Source organism: Phyllobates terribilis, unplaced genomic scaffold (assembly GCF_046119375.1).
Source record: "Phyllobates terribilis strain yellow unplaced genomic scaffold, ASM4611937v1 Scaffold_3__8_contigs__length_932513732, whole genome shotgun sequence".
In the NCBI taxonomy this organism is placed as follows: domain Eukaryota; kingdom Metazoa; phylum Chordata; class Amphibia; order Anura; family Dendrobatidae; genus Phyllobates; species Phyllobates terribilis.
In genome coordinates this window covers 719,614,989-719,629,167 of record NW_027362763.1, presented here as the reverse complement: position 1 = coordinate 719,629,167, position 14,179 = coordinate 719,614,989, and the positions used below count along the sequence as shown (strand labels likewise).

Below are 14,179 nucleotides of genomic sequence, written 5' to 3'. Positions count from 1 at the left end.
TGCGCTAATTCTGACGCTTAGCCTCGGCTCTTCCCGATTTCCCTGGTGGGTTGGAAATCGGGGTAATGGTTTTGGGGTTGATGTCAGCTGTGTAATGTCCGCTGACATCAAGCCCAGGGGTTAGTAATGGGTAAGCGTCTATAAGATACCCCCATTACTATCTCCGTAGTCAAAAGAAATAAACACACACACAGAGAAAAGTCCTTAAATTGTAAGAGCACTCTCCAACCCTTATTTAGCCATTTTATACCATTAAAAACTAAAATAATCCAAAGGCGTCCGCTGTAAATCCATAACAACATCCCACAAAGTTATCCACAATAACTGACGTCCCACGACGTTCCCTGACTCTGCTACATCCGGAGGCTGCGGAGATATGACCGCTCAGCACGGCAAAGGAACATACTGAGAGTAGCGTGAAATCCCAGCTGCTGTGAACAGCGGTGACGTCAGTAAGGTTATTGCAGTTCACAGGCGATGAACTGTGGTAACCTTACTGAGGTCATCGCTCACAGCGCGAGATCTTACTGTGCAGCAGTAACCATTACCCCGATTGCCAACGCACCAGGGCAAATCGGGAGGAGCCGAGGCTAAGTGCCAGAATTGGCGCGTCTAATGGATACGCCATTTCTCTGGCGGCTGAGGGCTGGTGTTATTAGTCTGGGAGGGGGCAAATATCCATTGCCCCTTCCCAGCCCATTAATATCAGCCTGCAACTGTCTGCTTAGCCTTTACTGGTTATTAAAAATAGGGCGGACACCACGTCATTTTTTTGGGGTTCTGCCTTTTTAATAACCAGTAAAGGCAAAGCAGACAGCTGTGAACTGATAATAATAGCCTGGGAAGCTCCATGTTTATTGCCCCCTTCCCAAACTATTAAGACCAGCTCTCAGCTGTCTGCTTTCCCTCAGCTGGTTTCTAAAAGTAAGGGGGACCCCACGCCATATTTTACATTTATTTAGCAGTTCAAACCAAGTACAGAAAACTAAACACGCAAAGCACTGATTAAATATATCACTGACATCTATCAATCTACCTACCTATCTATTCATCCATATCTGTATATAAGATTGTTTCATTAGTTAGAAAACTAACTTGAAATGACAGAAAATTGCTGAATGCAAAAGCTGATGTTAAAAACGCATTGCATTCGGATTGCATGACACGCGCCAACTTTTCTGGCTGAGAATCTCAAGAGATTTTATATACGCAGATGTGAGCGAACAAAGCAGCATGATCATTCTGTATATAGTAGTTTTATTGTATTTACATGTAAAACATTACAAACTTTTATTTTTAGGTAATCAAAAATTTATCTAAAAAAATAATAACCTGAATGTAATAAATAACAATTAATTTATCGTGTGTGAAGTCCGAGACTCATCGATTTCCATGACTTGTCAGCATTCCTTTTGTACTGCTCCAGTTCCTACAAAATATTAAAATAATATTGTATCCAGAGTTCATTATACGAGTATATCAACAACATATTTAGCAGCGCTTTACAGCCTGGAAAAGCAATAAACATCTGAAATATTTAAATTGTTTAATAGTGATCACCTATCCATTGAATAGACGATACTGCTGATCAGTGGGGGAGCCGACTGCTGGGATATCCTCCAATCACCGCTCTATTAAGATGGGGCTCTGAAGAGGCTCATTCTCAGGATTGGAGGATAACCCAACAGTCGGACCCCCATTAATCAGCAGGTTATCACCTATCCACAGGATAAGGTATAATCCATATACTTTATTTTCGTAAAGGAACAAGTTTTTTCTAAAGGACAACCGGCTACAGCTAGACTCCTTCCTTGCTGATTTTCCTGCAATTGGAGACTTAAAAGTTTCAGCCCCAGTACCCAATGAAGCTCCACCACCAGCATAACAGTGATGATGCACCAGGCCGGTCAAAAGAGGAGCCGTGGACTCCAGCATGTAGGAAGTTCGCAGCTATGGAGAAGCAGAATCCTGAGATTCGATATGCTCAGCTCTAGTTTTTAGTAGCGGGCAGCCCCAAGTTCTCTGCATTATTCCTACAATACTTTTTGTTTCAGGAATATTAATTAAATCCCACCGACTAACAAAGACTGTGGGTACATTTATCTTTGGTTTACTTCATTTGTCAATTTCTACGGTCACTGTCCCTTTAAAATGACATGAAAAATGTATTTTTACTCTTGACATATTTCTGATGTTAATGGGAATCTTAGTAAAGTACAGCAGTAGTTCACCGCTGAAGATACAGTCATATCTTACTGTGATAAGATAATCGTACAATATTCACGGCCAGAATGACATATCAGCATGAAACCTAAGAATAGGTGTAAGGAGTGCCAAGCTCCAGAGATGTCTGGAAGAGCAGCCAGGACAGAGCAAAGGGCGCCGACCCCGGGAATTACCAGTGAGATGTACTATCTACTGCCAATACGACCTGGTGTGTTCAAGAGGCAGGAATCACGGCTTAAGGAAAGCCCCTCGCTACCAAAAGAGGGGGACTTTACGCATAGTAACCCCGTCGTAACCGGCCATTTTTTTTTTTTACACTTTCCTTTTTTCCCTCTCCTAGTTCCAAGATCCATAACTTTTTCCGTTTTCCAATGATATAGCCGTATGAGGACTGGTTTAATGCTGGACGAATTGTAGTTTTGAATGAATTTTATCATAAAATGTACAGAAATACAGGGAAAAAAAAATTCCCAATGGGATGAAATGGTGAAAAGTCTCAATTCCGAGTTTTGTTTTTACAGCAATATGTTTTTATTGGGCCCATTTTGAGATAATGGGGTTTCCAGGTTTGGCATGAAAGTCTGCAGTCACTCTATGTGACTGCAGACTTGTGAATCCTAACAGTGTGCACAGTGCGCTGTCAGGATTCTCAGGTGCCGTGGCGAGACTGGGTGGTCATGTGACCACATGCATGCGATACGCACACTTCCGGCCACATTCCGACTAGACGTGCACGGCCTCGCTCAGTTTACTTGTATTGAATCTTTCCACGATGTCCTGCTCCTGGTTACCAGCCTGCTACAGTGAGCGGGAGGTTACCGCTCACTTTAGCAGGCTCGTAACCATGATAAACAACGGGTTACTAGGTGCGCGTGTGCCCCTAGTAACCCGATGTTTATCATGGTTACCAGCCTGATCGCTGCTCCCGCTGGTCACACACAGCGATGTGTGCTGACCAGCGGGAGGGCAACAACCAAAAAATGGTCCAGGACACTTTGCAGCGATCAGCGACCTCACAGCAGGGGCCTGATCGTTGCAAAGTGTCACACATAGCGACATCACTGGTGAGGTCGCTGTTGCGTCACCAAAACCGTGACACAGCAGTGATCTCGCTATGTGAGACGGGGGCTTTAGAAAGAAAGCACCACTTATTTGGAGAGAGGGAAAAGGACTGGTGAAGAACAAACAAGGCTGATCGTTGCCCACCGTTAATCTTGGTATTGATAAGATCAATGGAATTGATTCAGCAGTGACTGGGATCTCAGTTTTGGCTCCTTCTGACCTCTCTCTGTTGTGCGCTCACATTAGCATTGGCACTGTGATGGGCACTATGGTGACAGTACTGTGGCTGGAAGTACGGGTGATACCATACAAGTGGTCGGGTGTGTGGATGATGTGGTATGTCTCTCCCCACACAATTTGGAGATCTGTCATTAATAATGGTCCTTTAGGACTGAAACTGCGCATAAGAATTTTTTCACTGTGTTTTTTAAGCAGAAAGTCTGCTTCATTTAACAGTTCAAGCAAAGTGGATGTGATTTCTTCAAAACTCCGGGTCACTGTGCATTTAATGGCACTGTTCAACTGTGCATTTTTTGGTGCTTTTTTTTTCAACGTAGCCTTCTATGGGGAGCCTGATAAACCGCCTGTGAAAAAGAATTTGCATATTTAAGTGCACAATTCTGGCATCTCTGCACTAAAAAGTTATAAAAAACTATAGTTCTTCTGATTCTCTGACGCATACCCCATGTGCAGGGCATTGCAGTAGCTTAGGTATCCATGGTTACAACCACTAACAGCTAACTGTAACTATATGAGTGGGTCATAACCATGGATATCTGAGCTACTGCAATGCTCTGCACATGGGGAATGTGACAGAGAATCAGAAGAACTATACTACATTACTAATTGGAGGTATTTGCTAATATTATTATTATTACACCTACTACATATTGGGATAGGATCTTGGAGATGGGAATACCCCTTTAAACTAATTAGAAAGTCGGTGTAACTTGATTTTTTCTTTCCTTATTGTCGCATGATGATCCACTGGATGTATTATAGATGTCTAATAGATGTGGATCTCACACCTATGTCCAGACTGGGCGTTTCCTGATCCCGCATTCTGTCTGGTGTTGGACACAAGTGGAAACACACATTGATGAGACATTTATGAATGGATCCTCATGATATGTCTCCAATGGCCTGTTTTGAGACCTCTAAGGAGCCCGTACACATTAGATAGCTGTCGGTCAAAATGGTCGTTCATCCAGCAGCTATGTCCCGGGACAGGACGCTTGGCTGAGCGCCCCTGTGTTTTCTACGAGAGAGGAGACTGGTAGCGGCTTATCTCTGCCCCGAACAAAGGGATCAAGCAATGAAATTGAACAGACGGACCCCTCTCTCTCCAGACATCATCCATCGGGAGAGAGCCAGGAGGCCCCCATACACATTAGACTGTTGGCCAATCCTGCCAATGTTGATGGGTCTGGCTAACTTATCTAATGTGTATGGGACCCTTAAGATGGGCTTTTTGGCTGAAGTCATGTATGGCCGACAGCTATCCCTGCGGGCTCCTGCATACAAGGGAACGCTCAGCCGAACACTCGTGTTGCCAATGGTTGGCAGACTCCACTAAATTAGACAACCTGATGTGTACAGGGGGTCTTAGTTCTCCAGAAAGGCCGATTACAACACATTGTGGCAGAATCCACCCCACAGACAGGTAACTCTGGGCCACTGACCTGAATGTACAGTGTTATCATGTGCGGAGGCGATAAACATTCTCCAAAAGTAACTGATAAGTAATTGCTTCCACGCTGTGATCATGGTAAAGTGTCCAACGCAATGATAAGCAGATGTACAAGTCGCGGGGTTATTCTCGGTCAAATGCTCAAGTTACCGGGGAAAAATACAACTTTTTATTTGTACAAAACCCAAATACAGACTCGAAGCGTAAAGCGTGTGTGGTATATGCACGGTGTGTGTCATGGGGGTCTCTCCTGAGCACTAGCCTGCACCTCTGGCTTCCAAGCTGAAACATTTAGGAGCCAATTAAATGTTTTAGTTGCAAAATTTACATAATTTTTTTTTAAGAAATGTGTTGGGGACATGATTTTCACCTCCCTGGCTACTCTCTGAAGCTGCTCGCTCGGTACATTTTCAGGTGTAGCAGAGAAACGAGCGGCAGCTACAGAGAGAACCCTGGGTGGAGAAAGCGTCCGCCCACATTGTGTGCATGTGGCTGGGGTAAGGGTCTTTCACAGGTCCGTATGTCCAGTACGAGTGGTGACAGTTTCCACACGTACTGGAGACACTGACACACGTAGACCCACTGTAATGAATGGGTCTGCGCACATGTCAGTGTGTTTCCACGGACCGTGTGCCTGTGGGCAAAACACGCTGACATGTCCGTTTTTAACCTGCTGCACGGTCCGCAAAATGTCTCACACTGAAAATACACGGATGACATGCGAATGAGCAGCTCCAGCGAGTGGGCCACGGAGCTGCACTGAGCTCAGTGAGTGACAGGACACCGCTCCTGAGCTCAGCACAGAGCAGGGGCACACTCCAGCCTACTCTCCCTGGCTCCTCAGCATCAGCGGTCAGAGGATTACAGCAGGGGGACATCTCTGGACAGGTGAGTATAAGGATTTTATTATTTTCTTATTTTTACAAATGGACAATGCGGGAGCAGACTACTACTCCCAACATTGTCCCTTGCTCGTGCTGATCACAGCGCAAGCAAGGGACAATGATGAGGGCAGCGTTCACCACCCGGCGCTTGGGAACAGCGCTAACTGTACCGCTGATTCCCAAATGCCAGTAAATGTGTTCCAGATGCAGCACACGTGTGCCACACAGGTGCACACGGACATCTCCGGTACGAGTTTTTCCAGTACTGGAAATATCCGGACATGTGAAACCGGCCTAAGACAGTGTCAGTGCGCACGCACGCTGGTTGAGATCAGGCAGCGCTCACTCTATGCAAGTGAGTGGTGCCAATAAGAAGAGGGGGAGGTCCCCAAAAGGAAAATTGAGAGGCATAGGGGGGAAATAAGCTCATGGCCAAACCAACATTGCACCGAAGCACTAAGACTAGTAAGAATGATTTTTATAAGGGCTAAGGCCCCTATATCACTGTACAGCTGGTTTCATAGGCATTTTGGAGGTGACAGTTCCTTTAACCACTAAAATAATAATAGTTTTAGTAATCGTACGGACCTAACAAATCTTATTTCCAGAACATCCCTAAACATGATGGTGGAATTGCAATTTTTTTCACCATTTACCACACTCGCTTCAGGAAACCTCTGTGAGCAGTGAAACCTCTGGGGTTTTCATCCCTGACACCTTACTGCCTACCATGTTATACTCATACTGAATACTCGTCACATGCTTTTCTGGCAGCTTTTTAGCGTTTTTTAATGTATTTATTGAGAATGATAACTTTTTGATTTATTTCTTACTAAGTATTGTGCATATTGACATGTGTATACATATATGCATTGCTCAAAAAAATAAAGGGAACACTCAAATAACACATCCTAGATATGAATGAATGAAATATTCTAATTGAATACTTTGTTCTGTACAAAGCTGAATGTGCTGACAACAAAATCACACAAAAATCATCAATGGAAATCAAATTTATTAACCAATGAAGGCCTGGATTTGGAGTCACCCCCAAAATTAAAGTGGAAAAACACACTACAGGCTGATCCAACTTTGATGCAATGTCCTTAAAACAAGTCAAAATGAGGCTCAGTATTGTGTGTGGCCTCCACGTGCTTGTATGACCTCCCTACAATGCCTGGGCATGCTCCTGATGAGGTTGCGGATGGTCTCCTGTAGGATCTCCACCCAGACCTGGACTAAAGCATCCACCAACTCCTGGACAGTCTGTGGTGCAACGTGACGTTGGTGGATGGAGCGAGACATGATGTCCCAGATGTGCTCAATCGGATTCAGGTCTGGGGAACGGGCGGGCTAGTCCATAGCTTCAATGCCTTCATCTTGCAGGAACTGCTGACACACTCCAGCCACATGAGGTCTGGCATTGTCCTACATTAGGAGGAACCCAGGGCCAACCGCACCAGCATATGGTCTCACAAGGGGTCTGAGGATCTCATCTCGGTACCTAATGGCAGTCAGGCTACCTCTAGTGAGCACATGGAGGGCTGTGTGGCCCTCCAAAAAAATGCCACCCCACACCATTACTGACCCACTGCCAAACCGGTCATGCTGAAGGATGTTCCAGGCAGCAGATCGCTCTCCACGGCGTCTCCAGACTCTGTCACGTCTGTCACATGTGCTCAGTGTGAACCTGCTTTCATCTGTCAAGAGCACAGGGCGCCAGTGCCGACTTTGCCAATCCTGGTGTTCTGTGGCAAATGCCAAGCGTCCTGCACGGTGTTGGGCTGTGAGCACAACCCCCATCTGTGGACGTCGGGCCCTCATACCACCCTCATGGCGTCGGTTTCTAACCATTTGTGCAGACACATGCACATTTGTGGCCTGCTGGAGGTCATTTTGCAGGGCTCTGGCAGTGCTCCTCCTGTCCCTCCTTGCACAAAGGAGGAGGTAACGGTCCTGCTGCTGGGTTGTTGCCCTCCTATGGCTCCCTCCACATCTCCTGGTATCTGCTCCATGCTCTGGACACTGTGTTGACAGACACAGCTACCCTTCTTGCCACAGCTCGTACTGATGTGCCATCCTGGATGAACTGCACTACCTGAACAACTTCCATTTGTACAACAGCAGGAGAAATTGATTCACAATCAGTGTTGCTTCATAACTGGACAGGTAGATTTCACAGAAGTGTTATTGACTTGGAGTTACATTGTGTTGTTTAAGTGTTCCCTTTATTTTTTTGAGCAGTGTATTTCTTACATTTGGCCATAATACTAGTCGCATATACCTTTCCCTGTGCTTCTATTCCTCTATTGTCTCCTTGGTTGGAGTGCAGGTCTTTACATCTTTATTGCAAGGTTTCTTACGGGGTGTGCAGCCATTTTTGTACTCTTTACTATTGGACACTGCTCTTCCGGTTCTTGTTAATTATTTTTAGCGTATGATCTGGCCTGTTATTTATGATTAATCAAACGAATTTATTTTATGGTTAAAGATACTTTGTATCCTTTTCTTATATATTTTTTCTTTCTGCTAGTAATACACCATCTTTTCTCTCTTTCATGGTAATTTTTTTAGTGGTGGGTAGCAATTTTAGATTTAAGGGGTTGTTCCTATTCAGACAATATTCTGCCCCAGCTGCGGTTTCTATAAGCATAATAAATCGTGCTTTGCTCACCTTCTCCAGGTCCAATGACGGTCTCTGACGCTGTTCCCGGGTATGGCACTGGATGCGGGGCGGATGTCATTTTGACAGCGCGGCAGCCAATTAGTGAGTTCAGCAGCCCTGAAGGGGGCACTCTATCTACACGGGCAAAGCCGCTGAGCTCTCTGATTGGCTGTCGTGCCGCAGACACCGGAGACTCGATGGTGGACCCAGTGAAGGTTTATGTTTTAAACCTTCTCTATGAGAGATCCTTTGGTGGAGACTTATCTCACTGAGAACAAAAGGATCGGTGGTCCAAAATCAGACATGCCGGATCCTTCTCTGTCAGGGAAGAGTCAGGAGACCCCCATACATATTATACTGTCGGTTGAGCTTGTCATTATCGGCGAAGTTATGTGTATGGCAGCCATAACACTCACATCCTACCAAGACCATTGTTGGTGGTGAGGTCAGGACAGATGCATAAGACGTTGCTTAGGTCAAGGTGACATTACTTGGAAGGGATGAAGAAAAACAGCTTTCTCCGTGTTCCAGAAATTATCTTCGCCATATAACTTACCTTTGTATGGTATTACACAACAAAAGCATTGCTGATAAGCTGGCACAGACTCTAAAAAGCACAAGTCGTAAGTGACCTGCAGTAACCCCAGAGGGAGACGTTTAAAGGTAACACACACATACCTGATCCATCACAGTCCGCGCGGCATCAACCTCCCTTTCTGCATATTGGGCATCTTTCGTCGGATCCTTTAAATCTTTGGAGTCATTTTTATTCTAATAAAAGAGAACAAGATCAGATTTGACATATTTTATGTTTTCAAATTAATTAACCCCTTCCCAAGTGGGCAATTTTAATAATAATAATAATAATAATAATAATTTTTATTTATATAGCACCAACATATTCCGCAGCACTTTACAATTAATGATTTTCTGTTTTTACACATGTTTTTTTCCTCCCCTTCCTCCATCAAGAGCCATAACTTCTTTTTTTTTTTTTATATTTCCAAGCACTTATCCGTAGTAGGGCTTGTTATAGTTTTGAATGACATCGTTCATTTTATCAAATATTGTACTGAAAAATGGTGGGTAAAAAAAAAAAATTCCATGTAAAAAAAATTACAAAAAAAACTAAGACCTGTACTGTGTTCTGTAATGTGTGAGGGGTTGTTTTTACTGTATGATGAGATGAGGTTTTATTGGGATCATTTCAGTATACATACGACATCTCGATCGCTTTTTATTGCATTTTTTGGGGAGGTGCAGAAAATAGAAAAATATAACAATTGTTAATTCTTTTATATTTTGATAGCAAAAATAAAAAACAATTGTTAAAGGGGGTAATCTGATTCTGCTAACATCTATATGGGCAGGGGAGTGGGGCAAGTGACGTCTAATGAATAAGAAAGGGGAGTCATACATGTGAGCCAGTAATCTAGAGATGTGACGTTACCGGTCTGATAGGGAAGCGAGCAGAGCCCCAACAATCCCAAGATCAGGGATCTGGAACCCAGGAATTTGTCTCCGCAGAGCCCCAGCAATCCCAAGATCAGGGATCTGGAACCCAGGAATTTGTCTCCGCAGAGCCCCAGCAATCCCAAGATCAGGGATCTGGAACCCAGGAATTTGTCTCCGCAGAGACCCAGCAATCCCAAGATCAGGGATCTGGAACCCAGGAATCCGGCTCCGCAGAGCCCCAGAGATCCTGAGAACAGGGTTCTGGAACCCAGGAATCCGGCTCTGCAGAGCCCCAGTGATCCCGAAATCAGGGCTCTGGAACTCAGGAATCTGGCTCCGCAGAGCCCCAGCGATCCCGAGATCAGGGCTCTGCAACCCAGGAATCCGGCTCTGCAGAGCTCCAGCGATCCCGAGAACAGGGTTCTGGAACCCAGGAATCCGGCTCTGCAGAGCCCCAGCGATCCCGAGATCAGGGTTCTGGAACCCAGGAATCCGGCTCTGCAGAGCCCCAGTGATCCCGAAATCAGGGCTCTGGAACCCAGGAATCCGGCTCTGCAGAGCTCCAGCGATCCTGAGAACAGGGTTCTGGAACCCAGGAATCCGGCTCTGCAGAGCCCCAGTGATTCCGAAATCAGGGCTCTGGAACTCAGGAATCTGGCTCTGCAGTGCCCCAGCGATCCCGAGATCAGGGCTCTGCAACCCAGGAATCCGGCTCTGCAGAGCTCCAGCGATCCCGAGAACAGGGTTCTGGAACCCAGGAATCTGGCTCTGCAGAGCCCCAGCGATCCCGAGATCAGGGTTCTGGAACCCAGGAATCCGGCTCTGCAGAGCCCCAGTGATCCCGAAATCAGGGCTCTGGAACTCAGGAATCTGGCTCTGCAGAGCCCCAGCGATCCCGAGATCAGGGTTCTGGAACCCAGGAATCCGGCTCTGCAGAGCCCCAGTGATCCCGAAATCAGGGCTCTGGAACTCAGGAATCTGGCTCTGCAGAGCCCCAGCGATCCTGAGATCAGGGCTCTGGAACTCAGGAATCCGGCTCTGCAGAGCCCCAACAATCCTGAGATCAGGGCTCTGGAACCCAGGAATCCGGCTTCACAGAGCCCCAGTGATCCCAAGATCAGGGTTTTCGAACCCAGGAATCCAGCTCTGCAGAGCCCCAGCGATCCCGAGATCAGGGCTCTGGAACCCAGGAATCCGGCTCTGCAGAGCCCCAGCGATCCCGAGATCAGGGTTCTGGAACCCAGGAATCCAGCTCTGCAAAGCACCAGTGATCCCGAGATCAGGGCTCTGGAACCCAGGAATCCGGCTCTGCGGAGCCCCAGAGATCCCGAGATCAGGGTTCTGGAACCCAGGAATCCAGCTCTGCAAAGCACCAGTGATCCCGAGATCAGGGCTCTGGAACCCAGGAATCCGGCTCTGCAGAGCCCCAGAGATCCCGAGATCAGGGTTCTGGAACCCAGGAATCCGGCTCTGCAAAGCACCAGTGATCCCGAGATCAGGGCTCTGGAACCCAGGAATCCGGCTCTGCAAAGCACCAGTGATCCCGAAATCAGGGCTCTGGAACTCAGGAATCTGGCTCTGCAGAGCCCCAGCGATCCTGAGATCAGGGCTCTGGAACTCAGGAATCCGGCTCTGCAGAGCCCCAACAATCCTGAGATCAGGGCTCTGGAACCCAGGAATCCGGCTTCACAGAGCCCCAGTGATCCCAAGATCAGGGTTTTCGAACCCAGGAATCCAGCTCTGCAGAGCCCCAGCGATCCCGAGATCAGGGCTCTGGAACCCAGGAATCCGGCTCTGCAGAGCCCCAGCGATCCCGAGATCAGGGTTCTGGAACCCAGGAATCCAGCTCTGCAAAGCACCAGTGATCCCGAGATCAGGGCTCTGGAACCCAGGAATCCGGCTCTGCGGAGCCCCAGAGATCCCGAGATCAGGGTTCTGGAACCCAGGAATCCAGCTCTGCAAAGCACCAGTGATCCCGAGATCAGGGCTCTGGAACCCAGGAATCCGGCTCTGCAGAGCCCCAGAGATCCCGAGATCAGGGTTCTGGAACCCAGGAATCCGGCTCTGCAAAGCACCAGTGATCCTGAGATCAGGGCTCTTTGTAAATGTTTTTCCCAGCAATATGCGCTCCTGAAGGATGATGATGGAACTTGATATTCGGATTCAAAGATAATTTTTATTTCAAACTAGTTTAAAATAAAAATTATCTTTGAATCCGAATATCAAGTTCCATCATCATCCTTCAGGAGCGCATATTGCTGGGAAAAACATTTACAAAGTGGTATCGCCCATGAAAGCTCTGTCCAGTGCTCTCATTAGCTCCCAGATTTCTGCAGCAAACTGGATGGAAAGAGGAATGGAGTAATCCACTGATTGGATTTACATGCAGTACCTCAAGACACCAAATAGGTGAGTGGATTGATACCGAGTATATACCCTTGGAATCTAACTACTACACTTAGAAGCCTGCGCTTCCTATTTTCTCTCCCTACAATCCCCTCTTGAGATCAGGGATCTGGAACTCAGGAATCCGGCTCTGCAGAGCCCCAGCGATCCCGAGATCAGGGATCTGGAACCCAGGAATCTGGCTCTGCAGAGCCCCAGCGATCCCGAGATCAGGGATCTGGAACCCAGGAATCCGACTCTGCAGAGCCCTGTCCAGAATGAAGCGGAAATGAGCATGCTCGACTTCCGCTTATTTCATTGTCTATGGGATGATGGAAATAGCCAGGCGCCATACTCTGCTTTCTTCTGCTCTATGTTTGTATCATAAAGCCCCCTATACACTTTAGATGGCTATAGGCCGACCATTCAGCCGTACAGCGGAGCGCTCGTTCTGCTAAACGCTCCAGTGTTCTGTATAAGAAAGTGTGATGCCTCTACTCAGAGAAGCCCGTGTTTTACCCTGGGTGTTGGGGGACTCGGTGTCGGGCCCTGTGATGGAGAGGTGGGATGCAGCCGTGGCCCGGGCCCGACCCGTGCTCAGGGCCGTCACATTAGAAAGAGATGGTGTGGGCTTGTCCGGGTTGAGTGGCTTATCTTAACGACTACGCCACCTGTGGTGTCTGGTGAAGGGTCACCAGCGCCGCTACAGTCCGCGGAGGCCCGGTGTCATGGCAGCTAAAGTTCTCACTGCTCCCCACAGGCGGAGCGTGGCCTCAGGGCAGGCAAACAGGATGGAGGGGGGTAGTAGTGCTGGGAGTACGGGCACCGCGTCGCATGGTATGGCGCATAATGAACAGTCCGGAGGCCATAGGGGTGAACTTCCAAGGCTTTACTCACTCAGAGATGACAGCGGGAAGGCGACTCCCTGCTCCTCACGGAGTCCTGCGGTCACCAGGGACGGGGGTCCGATTACCTCCGAGAAAGTCCAGTGTTCGGCAGCAACCCTACACCAGAGTGTTCCTGCACTACAGACTTCACCCTTTCCCGTCTGTGCGTGTGTAGATATCCCAGGTCTCCCTCTGAGCTCCTCTCAGGACTAGGGCACGGGTGGCAATTCCTCTCCATCCGATGCCCGGCGGGATCCTCAGGGCCTAACCGGGCTTTCCCGTCCAGGACATAGAGTACAAGGTCGGGGGCCGGTACCCCTCTTGCAGCCGGAATCCCTCTGAATAGATCAGGTAGGCGAGGACAGGTGGCGTGCTCCGCTCCGTCTGCATCCTCCCCGGGACCCATTTGCTAGGGAGCCACACTCTAAAGCTCCCGGGCCTTCTTGATCCTGGTCCTTGGCCAGGTTGAGACATTCCTCGTCTACAACCTACCTCTCATCCCAAGGCCGGGGTACGAGGGCTGTGTCCCTTGCCTGTGCAGGCCCACACAGGATCTGAACTCCAGGCGGGAGTCACATAACACACAGTAGTTTAGACCCCTTAACATACCAAGAACCGCCAAAAGAACCAAGATCAAAGATGGCATTTTATTAAATATGAAATTTGAAGTGTAACTAACTAGTAAGTCCTCCACCCACACCCACTAACTGGTTCCTACCACTTTGTGTTCCCCAGTCTCCCTGTAACCAGGGGAGCCGCACCTAGTGCATACTAGCTCCCTCTGGTGGAGAAGTGTGGTGTTGGATGCAAAAGGCTAGGTCACAACCATCACACTGTTCTTACCTCAGAGGAGGAACACCACACTCCATTAGAGAAGTGCAGCATCCCTGTGGCGGTCGAACCCTCAGGGGCACCACAAAAGCCA

At 47.8% G+C, this 14,179-nt stretch overlaps 1 protein-coding gene across 1 annotated transcript in view; it reads right to left on the bottom strand.

The window, feature by feature from the left end:
• The window catches only part of DYNC2LI1 (dynein cytoplasmic 2 light intermediate chain 1), a 53,283-nt gene continuing 39,104 nt past the window's right edge, over positions 1-14,179 (bottom strand). Inside the window, exons 12-13 of the mRNA XM_073673313.1 lie at positions 9,206-9,298; positions 1-1,429 (exon numbers count right to left, since the gene is read on the bottom strand). Coding sequence (XP_073529414.1) covers positions 1,358-1,429; positions 9,206-9,298 — 165 coding nt within the window. The 3' untranslated portion in view covers positions 1-1,357. The remainder of the gene's footprint in view (positions 1,430-9,205; positions 9,299-14,179) is intronic.